Source organism: Triticum aestivum, chromosome 5B (assembly GCF_018294505.1).
Source record: "Triticum aestivum cultivar Chinese Spring chromosome 5B, IWGSC CS RefSeq v2.1, whole genome shotgun sequence".
NCBI classification, from domain to species: Eukaryota; Viridiplantae; Streptophyta; class Magnoliopsida; order Poales; family Poaceae; genus Triticum; species Triticum aestivum.
Window position 1 is genome coordinate 675,697,103 of NC_057807.1, and position 20,965 is coordinate 675,718,067.

General features: G+C 46.9%; 2 protein-coding genes across 2 annotated transcripts; both read left to right on the top strand.

The window, feature by feature from the left end:
- Positions 1–7,668: 7,668 nt before the first annotated feature.
- Positions 7,669–10,830, top strand: LOC123117586 (elongation factor 2). Its single transcript, XM_044538311.1, has 3 exons — positions 7,669–7,820; positions 9,870–9,989; positions 10,485–10,830. The coding sequence occupies exons 2-3, from the start codon at positions 9,899–9,901 to the stop codon at positions 10,655–10,657; spliced, it is 264 nt and encodes an 87-aa protein (XP_044394246.1). The 5' UTR covers positions 7,669–7,820; positions 9,870–9,898; the 3' UTR covers positions 10,658–10,830.
- A 1,478-nt stretch (positions 10,831–12,308) lies between these two features.
- Positions 12,309–17,364, top strand: LOC123114120 (elongation factor 2). Its single transcript, XM_044535487.1, has 3 exons — positions 12,309–12,460; positions 13,931–14,060; positions 14,736–17,364. Exons 2-3 carry the CDS (start codon positions 13,970–13,972, stop codon positions 17,174–17,176), a joined length of 2,532 nt encoding a protein of 843 aa, XP_044391422.1. The 5' UTR covers positions 12,309–12,460; positions 13,931–13,969; the 3' UTR covers positions 17,177–17,364.
- Positions 17,365–20,965: the final 3,601 nt, after the last annotated feature.

The window sequence follows — 20,965 nt, forward strand, 5'->3', positions numbered from 1 at the left end:
GAGGCGGAGATCTTCAACGATCTGCCCCTCTTTGATGTAAACATTCTGAAAAACTTCATTGATGAGTGGTTTGATAATCAAGAGCTCAGCTTTGATGACCTTCAGCTTCCCATTGGCGTCAGCGTTGCTTTCCAAGGCGCCATTGCTCCTGAACTTGCTCTGGCTCAGCGCATCATTGAACTGAAACGAAAGATCGACTTCGAGAAGGAACAGTTCAAGAAGCATGTAGCCAGGCTGAATGTGGCTGATGTGCAAAAGTTCAAGGTGATGCTCAATGAACTCAAGGAGTCGTTTCAGAAGAAATGCGAGGAAGCCAAAGGCTCAAGAGAGTGCATGAAAGCACTCGTTGACAAATGCATTCAAGCCTACAATGAAGCTGAAAAGCGCAAGGCACTTGGGCGTCCTGGTATTGACCCCAAGATGGCTGCCAAGCAAAAGAAGAAGTCTACTGTGGCCCCCACTGAAGCTCCAAGGCGGGAAGAACCTTGCATTATCTTCCCTGCTAGCATGACCGGCTCGAAGCCTAAGGTCTCCACAGTGGCTTCAGAACAGAAGAAAACCAAGGCAGCTGAAGCCGAAGCCAGGAAGAGGAAAGCCAAGCGCACCACTGATGAAGCACCACCCCCTAAGAAAAGAAAAACCAAGAAGAGAGATCGGGCTGCTCCCAGAGAGCCCCTTGTTGTTGAACCCCTTGCCTTTATTCCCCCTCCGTCTGCAAACCAAGATCGCCAGTTGATTGTACATGAGCCTGCTTCCACAGAGGCTCCTAAAGAACAAGAAGTTCCAGTCGTCAACCCCATCGCGACTGAAGACATTGGTCCCCAAGACAATGTAGAAGATGATGAAGTTCTTCCTTAGATCGAGCACCCGCCGGTATCATCGCTTCTTCAAACGAACAGTGAGCTCATCAGTATTGGTCGTCCCTTGACGCCAATATCACAAGATGCATCGTGGGCTGATCGCCCCCAGCAAACTACCCCACATCAAGACTCACCAAGTACACCCCAACATCATATGTGCCCGTCATCAGCCCCATGTCCAATGATGACAACTACATGGAGACATCACCATCCCCAAAGGCGCCGCCCGTATTCCAACGGCTTCGCAAAGGCCTGAAGTCATCTGTCTCCATGACCACCATCATAGAAGAAGGCTCCAACTTGTCAAGTTCAGTGGCACGTCAAGTGTTCCCTGAAGACAATCCTTCTATGACGGTCCCTGTGTCTGAAGCCAATGCTGCTGAAGACCCTCCAGCTGCATCAGCCGAAGCAACACAAGAAGAAGAGCGTGTCACTACCCCCCCTCCAACTCAAGATGCAGTTCATGAAGAGAACCAGTCTATGCCAGAACCTCCAGCTCGTCAAGTGGAGGGTGAGAATCCTGAGGCTGCCACAACTGACATTTCTGAAGCCAATGACGTTGTCATGGCCGATACCAACGTGGAGCCTACAGTGGGCAATGTTCTAGTGGCCAATGAAGCCAATGAAACAACTGAATTCAATGCCGCACCTGACATAAATCTGCAGCATGAAGTCAATGCCACTGCTCCCGTTCCGCCTCCAAGGCCACATACCATCGAGCAAGCATACAACTATGGCCAACTTGTCACTGTCAGATGGCCAATTCTGATTCCTCCGCCTGCTGCTGGTCCTCAATTTGATTACCATGACGAGCACAAGCCTCAGGTTCAGAAGCCAAAGCCACGACTACCCAGATTTCCAGGTACTGCCACTTCACCAGGATCTTTTAATGTCAACGGCTTCATTGCACACAACACCTTCTTCGATAGCGACAAGAACCCCTACACCAGGCCCAAGATTTCATCTGGTCGGTTCTGGAGTTATCAGCGGCGCAGCTACTATTCATGCATTTTGTACAACCAAGGCCGCATATTTCCGCATATGCATCTTGATACTGAAGCCATAGCTGGCCTGCCCGGCTTGAAAGAAGCTCTCGTTTGCTTCAGAGAGGCTGGCTTACTGCATTTTGTCACTGACAAGGAGCACTGGAATGAAGAGTTGCTGCTCCAATTCTACGCCACTCTACAAATCAGAGGCTACAACAGGGATCCGAAGACTTGGGTCCTTGAGTGGATGACAGGAAATGTCCATCATGAAGCCAAAGCATTTGATGCCATTAAGCTTACTGGCCTGCCCACTCCAGGAGATCTCTATGAGCCTGGTTGTTAGCTTCACACTACAGTTGTGGAAAGCATCTTTCACAAGCCTGAACCCGACATGAGCCAGATGCTGAGCATGATGAAGCCATTGCCTCCAGATGCAGAATATCCTAAGGAGTTCTTTGTTGAAGACCTTGAGTATCTGCCACGCACGATCTATCACATCATAAGGCGAACTCTCTGGCCTATCAAAGGACATTCTCCACATGCCAAGCTAGAAGGTGCAATGAAGACATTGGTCTTCCATATTCTTCATGGCAAAAGCTTCAATGCACAAGATTTCTTCATCTGCCAACTTGTTGCATCAGGATCTGATATTTTTGGCTTAAAGTTCTATGCTCCATGGATCATGCGTCTGATCAAGCTTCACTCTGCTTTCAACTATCAACCATCTGCACGCAACCACATTGTCTTCTTGCCAGATGTTGATATGTCTGTTGAAGCCATCTATCCAGAGCCTGACAAAGAGCCACTTTATCTTCATAACGCTGATCGTCAGAGCTTCACTCAGCCCATTGAAGGTGTGCTGGCTGCCACTCGAGTCTATCCGTTGGCTGGTACTACACGTGCACCTCACCGTGCCCCAACCGAAACCACTAACAGCACAATTGCTCAACGGCCTCGAAAGCGATCTCGTGTTCTCAATGACCGAGAGCTTCTCGTTGGCCTGCATCAGAAATAGGATAGGCATCATGATTGGCTCAAGCGCCAGATGCAAAGCATCATGACTGACGTCAACCGCATTCGCAACCTAGCAACCAAGAATGCCTTTGTCACACATGAAAACTGTCGACGCACATGGAAAGGGTTGATGCTTATGTGTGCTGAGGACAATCTTCAGGACGATGGCTTCTCAGAAAGATTCAAGTTTGATTCCACTCCGCCCAGAAAATGATGTTCTGTGGCGCACTCCATCTCTTGAAGACTCAGAGTACTCCTCTTCTGCTGCAACTGTGAATGCTCGTGTGATCGATGATCAAGATGATGCTACTTCGCCACCTCCAACGCGTATCGACACTGCTCCAAGTTCGTCTACACCGCCAAACCTCGACACCAACCCTACACTCTCTCCTACTCCTTCTGGGAACAAGTAGAGGCTCACTGTCTTCAAACCTTTTTGGTCCTTACTGACAAAAGGGGGAGAAGCTATGAGTTGATAGTCTTCAAGTGGGTTCATATGGGCGGTTGCATTATATTTTGCCTAGTGTTTACAACTCTTGCTTTTGAAACATTTGGTTCTCTGAGTTGTAACACTTAAACTCGATGGTCATCTGCTACTTATTTGCTATTTTGTGATGCGATGATAAATTCCGCATGTGCGACGATAACTTCCGCGCTTAAATCATTTTTGCAGACGTCCATTTTTCATTATGCATGTCATTATCTTCGTTACATCAGATCATGCATGATGAATTGTCTTCATAAGTTGAAGAGGATCTCCACAAGTAGAACCTGCCATGTGCATTTGCATTCCAAAAGCAAATCATTTATATGCACATCTTCAGGGGGAGCCTTTTGCTACTTACAAAGACAATACCTCATCCTTTACAATTTCACATATTTATATCCCCGTTGAAAACTTCAACCAGTTTGTCATCAATCACCAAAAAGGGGGAGATTGTAAGTGCATCTAGTGCCACCCCTAGTTTGGTTTTGGAGTATTGACGACAAACATGGTTGAGGGACTAATGTGTTTGTGTGAATTGCAGGATAACACATGTAGTAGTCCCCCCTTGATTCAGTTTACCTACCGGAGATGACCCCTAAAAATGTATGAAGACGTTGAAGATAATGGTGGTACGTGAAGACATTCACACTGAAGACTATGACATAAGAAGACATCGAGTGAAGACTATGGAGCGCGAAGACTTAGTAGTTTCGTTGTTTCTTTTCTTCTTTGTTGAGTCATAGGAACCACCGCACTGTTAAGTGGGGTCCAAGTGAACAAAGTCAGAGTGACTGAAGTGATGCTCAACCAAATCCTATGTCTTCGAGCGAAGACAATGAGAACAAACCTTATCCAGAGTCGGATAAGTCAGCTTTACTTGTAGCCCAAGTCAAGCTGTCGCGTGTGTTTGAGATATGACCGTTGTGACACGTGTCAGTTCCTTAGTGACCCAGGGTCATTTCGGACAAATCAGGTCGGGTTGCCCAGTGGCTATAAATAGCCCACCCCCTACACCATAAATTGGTGGCTGCTCAGAGTTAGATACGGCTTTTGTCGTTTGAGAGCAACCCACCTCCGAAGCCTTTGAGAGAGAGAATCCTTGCGAGGACAAAGCCCAAACCACCTAGAGCCTAGAGAGTGTTTGGCATCACTGAAGTCTTTCTGTCCGCGTGATCTGAAGACTTGTTACACTTGAGGACTGTGAATCCTCCAGCCGGTTAGGCGTCGCGTTCTGAGCATCCAAGAGTCATTGTGGATTGCCGGTGAACGAAGTCTGTCAAGGTTTAGAAGTCTATCTTGAAGACTTACCAGAGTGATTGGGCGAGGACTGTGTGTCCTTAGCTCAAGGGGAATAAGGTTAAGACGTGGTCTTCTGAGTTGAATCTCAGCCTCCCTAACCAGACGTACAGTTGTCACAGCAACTGGAACTGGTCGAACAAATCCTTGTCTTCACAACACACTGGTTCTATCTCTTACTCTCCTTACTTACAGTTTGTCTTTGTGAAGTCAATGCCTGATTACTCTGCCTGTTTGACTTCACTGTGTGACTACTTGTTCTGATTGGCTTCATACTATCTTCCACCCTGATCCTTACTACCTAGCTGCTAATAGTCTTCGTGCTTTCACTTCATTGAATACTTGACTATGGCTTGTCTAGTGTAGTCTACCTTCCGCTGCATACGAATAGTGTTGTTTCTCCTGTTAATCTTCGAAACTCCCATGTTTTGAAGACTTTCATAAAAATCGCCTATTCACCCCCCTCTAGTCGATAACTAGCACTTTCAAAGGCACTTGAGCACTTTCATAGAGAAGATATGTGTGGTTTGGGGGCAGTGAACAAAGCCCTTGTCTCCCTTCTACCAAAGAAGGCCGGGGCCATGGATATCAAGGATTTTTGCTCGGTCAGCCTTATCAGTGGCCCAATCAAAATCTTCGACAAGATACTGGCCAATAGACTTGTGGAGGACTTGCCAAAGCTAGTTGGGCAGCACCAGAGCGCTTTTGTCAAGGGTCGATCCCTCCACGATAACTTTATGCTTGTCCAATGCATGGCCAGGAGATTACATGCTCTCAAGTCCCTGACGGTTATGCTTAAGTTGGATATTACCAAAGCTTTCGACTCCATCAGCTGGCCTTTTCTTCTCGAGGTCTTAAGGAGATTTGGCTTTGGCAAAAAGTGGATAGCGTGGATATGTGGACTGCTAGCCACCTCCTCCACACGGATCATGATCAATGGATGCCCTGGAAAACCAATTCTTGCTTGTCAAGGCTTAAGGCAAGGAGACCCCCTCTCGCCCATGATCTTCATTCTCTGCATGGAGCCCTTATTTGCTTTGTTTAAGCATGCCACGGAGCGAGGGTTGCTTGCACCCTTGACTCGGACTCGGTTGCACCATAGGGTGTCAATGTTTGCGGATGATGTGATTGTGTTCTTCAAACCCAACGAGGTGGAAACAAACAATTGTGGAGCAATTCTTCATCTTTTTGGGCAAGCTTCGGGATTAGTTGTCAACATGAGCAAAAGTGCAGCAGTGCCAATTCGCTGCTCCGAGGAAGAGATACAGTGGGTGTCCACCACCCTTGGATGCTCGAGCTCGCTATTTCCGTGCAAGTATTTGGGCATACCCCTCACGATAAGGAAGGCCACGGCAGCTCAACTTCAGGACTTGATGGATCATGTTGTGGATTGCCTCCCACTTTGGAAGGCGGCCATGTTTCCTAAGAGTGGCCGATTACTGCTGGTCCAATCAGTTCTTTGTGTTATACCTATTCACACTATGATGGCACTTGATCTCCCGGCAAAGACGTTGGCGGCTCTAGTCAAAATATGTAGAGGTTTCCTATGGTGCGGTAAAAAGGAGGCTGATGGGGGAAGCTATCCTGTTGCTTGGGAGGAAGTTTGCACGCCCAAGTGGGCTGGTGGACTAGGGTTGCCCAAATCTACATTGGCTTAACAAAGCGCTTCGGGTGTGCTGGGCTTGGCTGAAGAAATCTGATAAGGAAAGACCTTGGGCTGACTTCCTGATTACTATACCGGTTGAGTCACAGGCCCTGGTGGATGCGGCTGCGTGGACGACGATTGGAGATGGGAAATCCACTCTTTTCTGGGAAGATAGATGGATCGAGGGCTCGCGGGTCAGAGATATAGCTTCGGTAATATACGGTCGGGTTCCAAAACGAGTGAGACAGTCTAAGTTGGTGGCCGAGGTATTGCGGGATGGCAGTTGGGCACTGCATATTGGCATGGAGCTGTCACCGGAGGGATCAGTACCTCCTCCTATGGACAAGAGTTTCGGCCATTGCACTCGACGATGAAACTCCGAACGTTGTGTGCTGGGCATGGAAGAGCAGTGGATGTTTTTCAACCCGTTCGGCCTATGCAGCAAGGTTCTCCGGCGGTAGGTATCACCAACTGCGGGCTTCATATGGCAATCCAAGGCACCTCTCCGATGTCGTTTTTTCAGTTGGCTGGCTCTGAAGAATAGGTGCTGGACTTCGGATAGGCTTACTCGGCGCGGACTACCTCACCAGGCAGCCTGCCCCATGTGTGATCAGTAACAGGAGACTATGCAGCACCTGATGATGGAGTGTAGCTTTGCGAAGCAGATTTGGCTTGCGGTGAGCAGACTTACTGACAAGGTGGAGCTCCAGCCCAGACACGGGGAATCTCTTGAGCAATGGTGTTTGCGTCAGGAGGATGCCTCGGCTAACCGCAAAGCACACAGAGCTAAATGCCTTCTAGTCATGTGGATAATCTGGAAACATAGAAACGATGTGGTATTTAATGGAGCAACGCCATCATTTCAACGCTCCATGCAGCGGATTCACGAGGAAGGACAGCTTTGGGCGAAGGCGGGGCTCTTTAAGGAGGATAACCTAGGGTTTGATGTAGATCTTGTAGCGTGGAATGAGAGCGAGTAGTTGCTTTTTGTAATCGGAGGGTAGGCGATAAATCCGCATGTAAATAAGCTTGTAAAGGTGGACATGGGTTTCGTACCCTTTCTTTTATAATGAATGATACGCACTCTTCTCATGCGTATTTGAGAAAAAAATCTAAAAAAAGATAACCCAAACAGGCCCTAAAAATCCAATATTACAACGCCCGGTGCTTGAGCTTAAAGTGCGACCGGTTCAACACTTTGATCGGTCGTTCGTCCGTGTGCGCACAAGTTCATGATAACATCGATCCAGCTAAGGTAGTACACGGCGTGGAATGCATCGCGTGTACGCATCCATCGCGTCGTGGCAGAAGCCAAAATGAAAACACTACACTCTTTCTTATAGAGGAAAATGAAAACACTACACTTTGGGCCGGGCCGTCATTCCATCTGGCCGGTCTCCTTCACGGCCCTAGTCCAAGATAGCACCCGTCCTATAAAGCAGACCTTCGGCCGTCGTCGCCGCCGCCGCCGCCGCCGCCTCCTCAAAGTCCTCATTTTCTCATCTCTCGGATCGGGAGAGCGAAACCCCAAGGTGAGCCAGCCCTCGTTTGACTGCTTCTTCTTCGTTGGCATATCATTCTGAACATAGTAGATCTGCCATCGTTAGTCCTGCTGCTACGTACTCCCTATGTACTCCCTTCGTTCGCATATCTAGAATTAAAATACGTTTAGATACATTCATTTTCGCGACAAGTAATTTCGAACGGAAGGAGTAAATATATAGACGCTCGTCGTTCATCCTCGTGCATTGGTCGCTAAGTTGTCGCAGATGTTCAGGACATGCCTGGATCCGTCGTTCTAGTATGGTGTTCTTTACTTTTTTTTTCCTGTATATATTGCCGGTAGACTGTTCACAGTTCATTCACTTGTTCCGCCAGAATGTTCATGCCGTAGGAATATAAGAGCATCTCCAACAGGCGCTGAACACGCGGCGCGCTAAAAACTTGTTTGCAGCGCGCCCATCGTCAGGTCTGGCGTGACGCGCAGCGCTGGCACCAGCAGCCGCGCTAAACTGTAGCGCGCGCTAAAATGCAGCGCGCGCTAAAATGCAGCGCGCGCTCTGTCGCACGAACATTCTTTTCGATAATTTTGTTCATAGATAAAAAATGATACATAGTTCATAGCATAGATAAAAAAACGATGCAAAGATATTTTACATAGTTCATAACATAGATAGATAGAATTACGGTGCAACTAGATAAAAAAAAACTACGGTGCAACTTGATAAAACTACGGTGCAACTAAAACCTACTCCCAGTCATTCTCATCATCACCATCATCCTCGGTGGTGTTGTTCGAGGTATCGAGCCACATGTCATCCCAACGATCATCGTCGGGGGAGAAGATCGACGTCCCGCCTGCCTCGACAATATCGCTCTAAAATATGGCCAGGGCCTTACGCCGACGCCTGTCGGCACGCTCTGCGCGGCGCCTTGCCGTCCTCTCCGCCCAGAAGGCGTTCTCGGCGGCAACGTCCTCCGAGTGGCGCCAACGCCACTCCGCCATGGCTCCCTCGTCCTCCTCGGCGATGAGGAGGCGGTGCTGCCGCCGACGGTGGTCCTCATGGTCCTGGTCTGTAATCAAACGAGGCGGAGGGGCGACGCGCTGCGCCTGCTCGCGCGTGTAGACGTTGTGGAAGTTCAACTGCGGGCGAGGCCTCCCTAGGCGCCACGCCGCCGCGTCGTACGCGCGGGCGGCCTCGTGCGCGGTCTCAAATGTGCCGAGACCGGGGCGGACGTCGCCGGACCGGATCTCGGCGTAGTAGGCGCCGGAGGGGCGCTCGCGGACGCCGCGGTAGCCCGAAGATCCGCGGCGGCGCGGCGGCATGGTGTCGCGGTGGTGGCGGGGCGCTGAGCGGCGACGAAGCGGCGAGAAAGCGGTGAAAGCGGCGAGGAGGCGGGGGGGAAATGGGCGCGTGGCAGTGTGGTGGAGCGCGTGGCGATCGCCGTATTTTCTAGGCGCGCGCGAAGCGGCGCGCCAAATCTACCGCGTGCCCGCCAGCTTTCTCCGCGCGCGTGCAAACGTTTACCGCGCGTGATTGTTCCCGCCGTCGCTGGAGAGCGTGAAACCTTGCCGCGCGCGCTAAATGCGCATTTTACCTCGCGTGCGTGTCTTTTGGCGCCGCCGTTGAAGATGCTCTAATATAGTGCTCGCTCACTTGCTTGCCTTGACCTGCTCGGTTCTGCTCTCTGTTCGTTCTCTTCTCATCGGATGCTTAGTGTAATCAAATTTTATTTTTCAAAGGGTAGATATATGCATATGGTGCGTGTTAGTACTATTCTATGTAATTTCAATTCAGGCTTTCTGCATGAATGGATTTCTGATCTGATCATTTCGTTTAAATTATTACGTGTTTTCTTTCAGTGTATGGTTGGTTGCATGTTGCATCTCTTTCAGAGTTTGACTCTGACGTCCAGTGCATCGATCGCACTGCTTGTTTTTTACCGTGGTAGTTACACGATAATAATGCTGTCAGCACTTGTGCATGCTAATACGATTCTGCTACAAAGCATGCAGCCCTCTACACCGTCTTGCCATTCGAACATTACTTACAAAAAGAATTCTGCTATTCTTTGAGTAGGAACTTATCTTACCACCGTGATAGTCAAGATGGTGAAGTGGACAGCGGCGGAGCTCCGTGCAATTATGGACAAGAAGGACAACATCCGTAGTAGCTCTGTTATTGCTCATGCAGACCATGGTATGTGCCTAAACAGTGCGCAGTGGCCTCGTACTTTAAGTTTAAATTGTAGATCCTCGTTGATTGATGTCTTCATAGCATGTTCTTAATTATATTGCATTAAATCTAAAAAGTGCGTAAATTTTCAAATTTGTTATTATGAAGTACTTAATTCCATCCCTGAAAGTATCAATCCATCGTATTTTGTTTTCTTGTCATATGATTGATTTAAGGTTTAGTAAGCTAAAATTAATATAACTGCTACATATGTGCCAAGGGCTGAAATCTACCAAATTTGGAGTGTACTCACGATCATGTTTTTATTACAATTTGTAAGCTCTGCTATTTGATATGAGTAGTCAACTTATTTTGTTTCAATGTACTTCACTATTGCGCCTACTAAATTTTCAATCGTCTCTTCATATAAATTGTGTTCAGTTGTTCAAACCTGATGCTTTCATTTTGTTGAATAACAAAATTTAGCACCGTTCTTACATTTTGTTTACATATTTGCAGGCAAGTCTACGCTTACGAATACGCTTGTAGAAGCTGCTCAGACTATTGCCCAGGAAGTTGCTAGCGATGTTCGCATGACCGGTACCCCTGCAGACAAGGCCGAGGGCGAGAAGGTTGTTGCTTCACCACCCCCTCAGTCAGGGTCACACACTCACACCAAAGATCTCAAATAAGATGCTCAGCCACCGTACTAGTGTCTTCTTTCTCTATTGTTGGTGTCTTGGTCCTGATGGGAGATAATAACGATTCACTAAACTAGGATCGTCCCAATGTGTCAAGAGTTACCAGACTTGTTCTTGTGATTCTTCTATGTCTTATAGACTCTATTTTTTAATGTGGTGACTTACATCTCTTGTTGCTTGTCATGCTTATCTCCTGTGTATGTGTGCATGTCATCTTTCTGGCCATCATTCGTTTCTTCATGTGTGGTGTTTGTTTTCTACCATAAACACATAACTGGCTCTCGTGGAATATATCACATTTTTTTTTGCTAACCACGTGTACCACGCGGTAATATATCACATTTATTGCATCCTCCTTTACTTATGGGATGAGTGTTTTTGAATTTTTCTCTTCGGTGGGGGTGATGAAAGAGAAAAGGGTAGGGGAAGTAGATTTGGAGACCTTTTAAAAAATTCCTGCTCGCCATGGACATATTATCTCCAATATCATTGAAAACTAAGTATATATTGAGGGAGGTTTAAAGGTATTGCTGCCTTGTGCTATTTCAGATTCCTTAAAACCGACACTTCATAATTTTATATCTCTCCTATTATCCTATATGTGTACATATTAACTCTATCCAAGTCCAAGTTGGGAGCCAACTCCAAGCGCCAAGATGACAGTTGGAGGCGAGAGGGCCAAAAATTCTCTGGCGGCGGCAGTAGCACCTTAACGAAACCCCCGCTCTAACAATGTGCAACAAAGAATATCAGATATTTTTTAGTTCGCAAAAAAATGAATATCGGATTTTTTTCTTGAGACACACCAAGAATATCATATGCAAGGGCCAACGCTTCATCACTGGGCCCGGGCAGTAGGTATTTTTTAGCCGTGCGTAGGGCGGTAGGTGGGTGGTAATAATTTTTTTCTTAGAAGAACAACGCGCTTTATTTCATTTACTCAAGTTTAGGGGGATACAAAGATAATCCGGAGGATCGATTCCATTTCCCCGCCTCTCGCTGATGAATAGGGCATGTGAGATCCACCAATGGCCACCCAAGAGGAAGAAGGGTCAGAGGGGATGCGTTGCCCACCGTCGTCGGGTTGGCACTCAGCCGCTCCAAACCCAACGCCTACGTCCTCCGGTGGGCGTTCACCAATTTCGCTAAGGATGCCGACATACCCGCGACTCCCGCCTTCAAGCTCATCCATTTCCTCACCCCGGTCTGGGCGTACCACACCACATACGCTACAACTCTTTCTTCCTCATCGCTTCCACCCACTTCACTTGCTTTCGGGAGATGCTCACTATGTATTTGTGTTTGTGCTTATGCATGGCTTGGCTTCGGTGGAGAGAGGAGAAGGACGCCTCATCTCGCAAAACCACCTAAATTAATAAAACCACTCAAGGGGCAAATTTACCTGGTTTCAGATATTTCAGGGTTAAAATTGTACCAAAATCGGCTTCAGGGTGGGATTTGTCTATTGGGGAACATTTTGAGTGTGAAAAATGGACATTTTCTTTTGAGCAAGAAATGGACTTTTTTTTGAGGTGAAAATGGACTTCTTTCTAATAAGAAAGTTCTCACACATCTGGGCCATTCATTGGGCCGGGCCTTGAGTCCACGCAGCCGCTTTCATCACTCCTGGGCCGTGGTCGGAGTCCACGCAGTCTCCCCCATTCGCACCTCACGCAGTATATCCGCAAGCAGGTCCCTTGCACCCCTCCCCTGTCCCCTAAACCCGAAGGCCCTCTCCGCCGCCGCTTCCTCATCTCATCCTCCCGGATCGGGAGGCGGAAGCCAAGCCCCAAGGTGAGAGACCCCCCTCTCCTCCTCCCCCGCCCTCCCCGCTCCTCCGATTGCCTCTCCCCGGAGCTCCCCGCCGCGTCCGCGCCTGCTAGCTGCTGCCCAGTCGACCGGCTTCACTGGGTTCTAGGCTCTGGTTCGCCGGATTCGTCGTCGTTAGGGTTCTATACCCATCAATCCCGTGGTAGATCTGTTCCTCTCTTCGCCCCGCTCGTCGCCCCGGGGCCGATCTGTTCTCGCGTGGATGGATGCCCGTCGTTTCTTCTCCTGCGTGCGGCCACTAGTTATCGGCGGTCGCTTAGGTGGTAGGCGCCCGTGGTTTCCTATGTGGTCGACGCCGACCTGTGTTTCTTGTGCTCTTCCAGAGAGCAGTTCGTGTTCTGTTATCGTGTACTTTTGGGTTTTGGCTACTTCGCTCGGCTGTTCGTCCACGGGGATTCGTTGGAAATCGTTCGGGCTGCACGGTTCTGCTCGCTCGCTTGCTTACTTTGCTGCCTGTCTGTAACCTGGTCGATTTTGTTTTCTGCTATCATGTTCAGCGTGGGACAAAATGGAGATAAATGTCACTGCCTCGCATGCTTAATCTAATTCAATGTGTAAAATGGGAGATGCCCATGTCGGTGTGTTTTGCTACTTCTCTATGTAATTTTAGTTCTGGAGTTCTGCATGAATTTTTCTCTGATCTGACTATTTCGTCTAAACTATTATGTGTGGGCATCTTCTGCGTTTTTTCTCGGTGCTCACCATGTACAATTTGTGTTTTGTCAGTGCTCCCCATGTATTAGTTTCTTTCTGATCTGATCATTTATCTGGCTTGTTTTGGGCTCTACTTATGCATTGGTTGGCCACTCAATACTCATACATTCCTTGCAAAAGAAGTTGTTACATGTGTGCTTGCTTCCCTGTGTAATTAGGCGTCAAGCTATGCATATTGAGGAGTACTCGGTTTTGTGCTTCCATATTTGATTATTATCATTGTGGTATAATGAAATTTAAATTACATGGCTTACTGGTCACTTAATGGTCAGCGGATACATCCTTGCTTATTCATGTACAGATCACTTTTAATAGTATCTGTACTTATTAAGCCTTTCTAACTTGATTAGATCAATTCCTGAGAAGCTTTACTATTATTCACCCCTTCGTTAGTTGTACAGATCTGGAAGTATTTTGCTTAGTTGGTGAAATCCATGCCTGTTTCTTCCTCGTAGTTTTACAGACCCTTCAATTGTGGAGGACCAGCTTTTGCAAGGACACTTTTCATGGTCGATTGCTTTTCTTGCTGTGATGTGTGTTTCTGCATTACGTGTTTGTTCTTGATTGTTTTTTAATACTAAGCACTTTTGAGTAGACAATTGTGGTTGCAGTTACTTGACATAATCATTAATTCATTATATTACATTGCTGGATATTCATGTTTAGTCATTCACATCTGATTCTTGTTCAATTCTAATAGCTTTGCCATTCTCTGAACAGAAACTTAAATTCTCGGTGTGATATTCAAAAGCAGTCAAGATGGTGAAGTTTACCGCGGAGGAGCTCCGTGGAATTATGGACAAAAAGAATAATATCCGTAACATGTCTGTTATTGCTCATGTTGACCATGGTATGTGCATGTGCCTGAACAGTGAACATTGGTTTTTGACTGCTGAGCTCATAATCTAGAAACTTGTTGATTGTTGTTTTTATAGTCTGTTCTTAATTCTGTAAACTGTTTATTTCTATAAATTGGTTTAATTAGCTGTCAGCTTTGTTCTAATTAATTAGTTCCATCTCGTGTGTCATAGAGCTTCAGTTACCTCATTGTCCCAGGACTCAAAATAATTACGTAATAACCTTAAAATGTACTCTCTCTGTAAACTAATATAAGACGTTTAACTGTTAACTTGGGGTCCTAGGTTTCAAAATCTACCCAGTTTGGTGTATGATCATGTTAATGACTGTATTTATTGCAATTTATAAGCTCAGAAATTGGCACCATTGTGCTTAATAACTTTGATTTGATGATCTTATACATGTGCTGTTTTTTTTTGCTTTGTCCCAGACTCCCAGTAGATTGTGTTTAGCCATGTTACTGTACCTTGTTTGTTTTATTTTCATCTTCTCTTGTTTCTGGATTGTCTCAGTGTACTGTGCTGTTGTGTACTACTTAATTCTTAAGAAGTTAATATGTTCAGTTCTCAGTTCATATAAATTGTGTTCTACTGTTTAAAGCTGATCCTTTTTGTTTTGTTGAATACTAAAATTGTGCACTGTCCTTGTATCTTTTACATTTGTGCAGGCAAATCTACGCTTACGGATTCCCTTGTGGCAGCAGCTGGGATTATTGCCCAGGAAGTAGCTGGTGATGTTCGCATGACCGATACCCGTGCAGATGAGGCAGAACGTGGTATTACAATCAAATCCACGGGTATCTCTCTTTTCTATCAGATGACTCCTGAATCACTTGAGATGTACAAGGGCGACAGGGATGGTGATGAGTACCTGATCAACCTTATTGATTCACCTGGCCACGTTGACTTCTCTTCAGAAGTCACAGCTGCTCTTCGTATCACCGATGGTGCTTTGGTTGTTGTTGACTGTATTGAGGGTGTCTGTGTGCAGACTGAAACTGTGCTGCGCCAAGCTCTTGGTGAGAGGATTCGGCCTGTCCTCACCGTGAACAAGATGGACAGATGCTTCCTTGAGCTTCAAGTGGAAGGTGAGGAAGCATATCAGACTTTCTCCCGTGTCATTGAAAATGCCAATGTCATCATGGCAACATATGAAGATGTGCTCCTTGGTGATGTCCAAGTGTACCCAGAGAAGGGGACTGTTGCATTCTCCGCTGGTTTGCATGGGTGGGCTTTCACCCTTACAAACTTTGCTAAGATGTATGCCTCCAAGTTTGGAGTTGATGAGGCGAAGATGATGGAGAGGCTTTGGGGTGAGAACTTCTTTGACCCAGCCACAAAGAAATGGACCTCCAAGAACACTGGGACAGCTACCTGCAAGAGAGGTTTCGTTCAGTTCTGCTACGAGCCAATCAAGCAAATCATAGCCACCTGCATGAATGATCAGAAGGATAAGTTGTGGCCAATGTTGAAGAAGCTTGGTGTGACGATGAAGAATGATGAGAAGGACTTGATGGGCAAGGCTCTCATGAAGCGTGTGATGCAAACTTGGCTGCCTGCCAGTCGTGCTCTGCTTGAGATGATGATATTTCACCTTCCCTCTCCCTCAAAGGCACAGAGGTATCGTGTGGAGAACTTGTACGAGGGTCCCCTTGATGATATATATGCTAATGCTATCAGAAACTGTGACCCTGATGGTCCTCTTATGCTGTATGTCTCCAAGATGATTCCAGCATCTGACAAGGGTAGATTCTTTGCCTTTGGACGTGTTTTTGCCGGGAGGGTTGCAACTGGCATGAAGGTCCGTATCATGGGTCCCAACTTTGTTCCTGGCCAGAAGAAGGATCTGTATGTGAAGAGTGTCCAGCGTACTGTTATCTGGATGGGAAAGAAGCAAGAGTCTGTTGAGGATGTTCCTTGTGGTAACACTGTTGCTTTGGTTGGTTTGGATCAGTTCATCACCAAGAATGCAACCCTGACAAATGAGAAGGAAGTTGATGCCTGCCCAATCAGGGCAATGAAGTTCTCTGTGTCCCCTGTTGTGCGTGTTGCCGTTCAGTGCAAGGTGGCATCTGATCTTCCTAAGCTTGTTGAGGGTTTGAAGCGGCTGGCGAAGTCTGACCCTATGGTTCTCTGTAGCATTGAAGAGTCTGGTGAGCATATCATTGCTGGAGCTGGAGAGCTTCACCTTGAAATCTGTTTGAAGGATCTGCAGGAGGACTTCATGGGTGGTGCTGAAATTATTGTTTCCCCTCCCGTCGTCTCCTTCCGTGAGACTGTTCTTGAGAAGTCCTGTCGCACTGTCATGAGCAAGTCCCCCAACAAGCATAACCGTCTTTACATGGAAGCTCGCCCATTGGAGGAGGGATTGGCTGAGGCTATTGATGATGGCCGCATTGGCCCACGTGATGATCCTAAGGTGCGCTCTAAGATCCTATCTGAGGAGTTTGGTTGGGACAAGGATCTCGCCAAGAAGATTTGGTGCTTTGGACCTGAGACGACTGGGCCCAACATGGTTGTCGACATGTGTAAGGGAGTGCAGTATCTGAATGAAATCAAGGACTCTGTTGTGGCTGGGTTCCAGTGGGCATCGAAGGAAGGTGCATTGGCTGAGGAGAACATGCGTGGCATCTGCTTTGAGGTCTGTGATGTTGTTCTGCACACTGATGCTATTCACAGGGGTGGTGGTCAGGTCATCCCAACAGCCCGGAGGGTCATTTATGCTTCTCAGCTCACTGCTAAGCCAAGGCTACTGGAGCCTGTGTACCTGGTTGAGATCCAGGCCCCGGAGAATGCACTCGGCGGTATCTATGGTGTTCTGAATCAGAAGAGAGGGCACGTGTTTGAGGAGATGCAGAGGCCTGGTACCCCGCTGTACAACATCAAGGCTTACCTCCCGGTCATCGAGTCGTTCGGGTTCTCAAGTACCCTCAGGGCTGCGACATCTGGCCAGGCTTTCCCCCAGTGTGTGTTCGACCACTGGGACATCATGTCTTCGGATCCTTTGGAGGCCGGCTCCCAGTCTGCGACCCTTGTCACGGAGATCCGCAAGCGCAAGGGTCTGAAGGAACAGATGACCCCTCTATCTGATTTCGAGGACAAGCTCTAAACTTTTAGTTCTGTTATCATATGGGTCTAGTTTGCTTTTGCTGCTAAGAGAGCTGCACTATTATTTTCTGTCTGTTGAGTCGTGGCTGTATTGCTATTGGGATGTCCTATCACTTTGTTTTGATGTCTATCGATGTTAAAACTTAGATTATATATCTGTTATCCACTGGTAGTTCGTTGTTTGTGTTAGATCCTGCTCTGCCTGATTATTTATTGCTATTTTCTTGCTCTATATTTTTCATGTTTGTCCAGCAATCGCATCAGTGTTTTTCTTATTCATTGCATTAGTTTTCTCCCTGCTCTTATCATCATTTTACTTTGATTGATGCACTCGTCCAGGTTTTATGCCCATCGAAATGTGTTCCCTCGTCATGCAGTTGTATCTTTCAATTTATCCTCAAACTTGCTTGTTTAAGCTGCAGTTTGTGTCAGTTTTTTAGTACAGTACATAATTCTCCAGTTTATACTCTACAATTTCATAGACACAAACTGATGATGAGAAATTACTCCCTCTGCAACTAATGGTATACATCAGTAGAGTTACTTGAGAATATTCTGTAGTAGAAGCATCTGTTGCCTGTTGGTGCTGACAATATCTGAACTTGGCATCTATTCTTTGGAATAATGAAGGGTGCACGAGAGCAAAAGTTCCCTTCTCGATCCACTTTTGAGTGTTTGGTAGAGTGTATAAAGGGTGCATGAGTCCATACTGGTTTAACACAAATACACTAAGGACGCGTTTGGTTGCCTGCATTAGGCCCAACCAGACCCGCGCGGGATGAAAATAGGTTGTTTGGTAGCCTGCATTCACTTGCTGGGAACAGCCAAATCGGCTGTTTTTTACGAGCCAGATCGAGCGCAAGGAGTGGGCCCCGAGCTACTGTATGCCTGTACATGATATCTTCCCCTACCTTCACTAACCCCCTCCCTAATCCCCTTCTTCCTCCTCCATTCAGATCTATATAACGAAGCTTCGATTCAAGATAAGTTCTACACAAAAAAGATGCACATCGATCTTATGGTTTTATTCAGACGATCGGTTTGCAGTTTCATCGATCGTAGATGATTAATTTTGTGTTCATGTTTGCATCTATTTTAGGCGCTCGGAAGAGCTCCACATCGTTGAGGAACGTGAGGGAGCGCGAGCGCGGCTAGACGCGGAGGCGCAATAGGCCGTGTGCCTCCGCCGCGGTGCGGCATCAGGTGTTTGGTTGGGGGCTCGGAGAGACGCGGAGGCGCAACATGTCGACGTACATGAGGAGATCGAGCTTCCTGAGGAGTGCTCGTTGTCGATCCGTCTCCTGCCCGTGCAAGGCAGCACGTACTCGTGATGGGTGCTTGCCAAGCAGCCGGAAGCGACGGTCCGAGTGGCGTGCATCGAGTTTGACCCGAGTGAGCTCACCGATGACCGCGGCGACCTCGACATGACCGTGAAGAAGCTGACACGGTCGGAGGCCGGTAACGACGCGTTCCCGGCGGTGACACCGTGCGGGCGGTGGGTGGTGTTCTGGTCGGGTCGGGCGGGCCATAAGAACCTCTACATAGTCGACGCAGCGCCATGGGAAGAGATGGTATGGAGGGTCACAGACGACCAGTGGATCAACATGATGCCGAGCTGGTCGCTGCACGGGAAGCTGGTCGCACCCATCTCGGGGCCGACGGGGAGGGTCTTGAGCTTCTTGACATCCCAGTAGTCGAGCAACGAGTGGAGGTGGAGCGCGTCCGACGGTGGCCGCGGTGAACTAGTCCGACGCTAGTGTGCCGAACTAGTCCGAGTAACTATGTGTGATGTGTAGATGTTATCTCTTAATCATATCCCATGTATACAACCAAACATCGTGTAGTTGCATGTGCCGAGCCAATGCAGGACACCAAACACCGTGCAAAAACCCATCCCCTAATGCAGGCAGTCTCGATGCAAGTAACCAAACTATGTGTAGAGGTTGGTTTTTTGCCTGTTTACGCTCAGTCAGGCTGAGGTGGGACAAGTATGCAATGCAGGTATTTTCGGAGATGTCAACCAAACGCACCCTAAGAGCATGCATGAAGAGAGCATCCATGAAAAGGGATGGTGAGATGAGCATGCATGAAAAAGAAACAACTATGCTGAGATGAGAATGCAACCAAACACACTTTTACGGATTGAACCTTTGTAGGCTTGAAAGAACTTGGCATCTCTTCTTTGGAATATTACAGATTGAACCTTTGTAGGCTTAAAAGAATATTTGCATGATTCTCAAGCTCAGTCACTTCTCTTGGGCCTCTTCCAATGCACCGGTGCTAACATGAGGTGCTAAGCACATTAAAAAGTTTAGCAACTAAAGCCTCCAATGCATAGGTGCTTAAGTTGTTGTAGCTAAGTATCATTTATTTAATGATTTAGCAACTAAATTTCTTCATGCATTGGTGGGCTTCTTTTATTTAAATGTTTTTCCTAGGTTCGCGCGCTTGGCATTGTTTCTTCTGGGTCACCACACTCATCTTTCTCATCTTAATTATCTCGTCACATCAGATTTTTTGCCTACACGGTACCCTTAGCACATGTACAAGGTGGAGCATTGGGACGGGCCTTATTCCAGGGTTATAGAAATATTGAGTTGTGAAGTTGTTCATGATAAATTGTGAAGTTATTCATGGCAAATAGTTGTTGAAGAGATTGGTAAACGGTAGCTGCTCGGTTGGTTAGCAAGTAGGGGGTTAAAAGGCTAATCAACAAGTAAATCAGCTAATTTAACAGTTTACCAGCTACTCCCTCCGTCCCAAAATAGGTGTTTTGAATTTAGTACAACTTTGTACTAAAGTTAGTACAAAGTTAAAACACTTATTTTGAGACAGAGGGAGTACTTGGTAACCGTACGAGTAAAAGATCTGCAAGTTAACTGGTTAATCGGCCGAGGAAATTTTAGGCATATACTTGATTTATCTAATATTTTCTTATGACTGTTACTAGATGCACATAGTTATACACATAGGCTCTATGTAATTATGACTCCTGCAAGTAAGCTACAACCTTTTAATATTTGCTAAAACAAGCGCTTAGGTAAAGTGTGGTTAATAGAACACTACATGATTCAGCATATTTGTTGTCTGCCATGGAAGACGGCAAAGGCACCAAAAGCGGACGACAAAGCCCTTTGCCCTTTGCCACCGGTGGCAAACCTGCCCGGCAAAGAGGGTGATGGTAAATGGGTTCTCTGTCTTCTGCTTCTTCAAAGCGGACGGCAAAGGCACTTTGTCATACGTGGCGGACGACAAAGAACATGGACGGTAACAAATAGGGCTAACGGCAGCCTTTGTTGTCTATTAGCGGGAGGCAAACACCCACATCCTTTGCTGTCTGCCACAGATGGCAAAGTAACCAAATGGTATAGCTCCCAGATTCCACAGGCTGCTGCCACGTGGCCTCTTTGCCGTTTATGGCAGACGACAAAGGCCCCTTTGCCGTCGGTGGCAGACGGCAAAGAGGCTGCATTGCCTCTTTTTCTGTTTTTTTCCTATATTCAAGCATTTTCACAATAAATAGATGATATATATATTTCACAAGGCAAATTTAGAGCAATCATATGAGATATCCAACACATATAATTTCATCATACATGCATGGTTCCATCCAACCATACATAGCAAGTTCCACATATATGCATCCAACCATACATATTACAATAGTTTCATCCAACCATACATGCATAGTTCATTGATACAAAAGAAACAGAGAAAGGAATAAGAAGCACTCCATCAATGCAAGCTTCTGTGAAGTGAATGAAATCTGCAAAATGGGAAATAAGAAAGT

What these genes read in the sequence shown, in the direction of transcription:
- LOC123117586 (XM_044538311.1), top strand. Translation starts at nt 9,899, where the DNA reads ATGGTGAAGTGGACAGCGGCGGAGCTCCGTGCAATTATGGACAAGAAG. An exon ending in TATTGCTCATGCAGACCATG is followed by an intron (nt 9,990 to 10,484) that starts GTATGTGCCTAA and finishes ACATATTTGCAG; the next exon opens with GCAAGTCTACGCTTACGAAT.
- LOC123114120 (XM_044535487.1), top strand. Translation starts at nt 13,970, where the DNA reads ATGGTGAAGTTTACCGCGGAGGAGCTCCGTGGAATTATGGACAAAAAG. An exon ending in TATTGCTCATGTTGACCATG is followed by an intron (nt 14,061 to 14,735) that starts GTATGTGCATGT and finishes ACATTTGTGCAG; the next exon opens with GCAAATCTACGCTTACGGAT.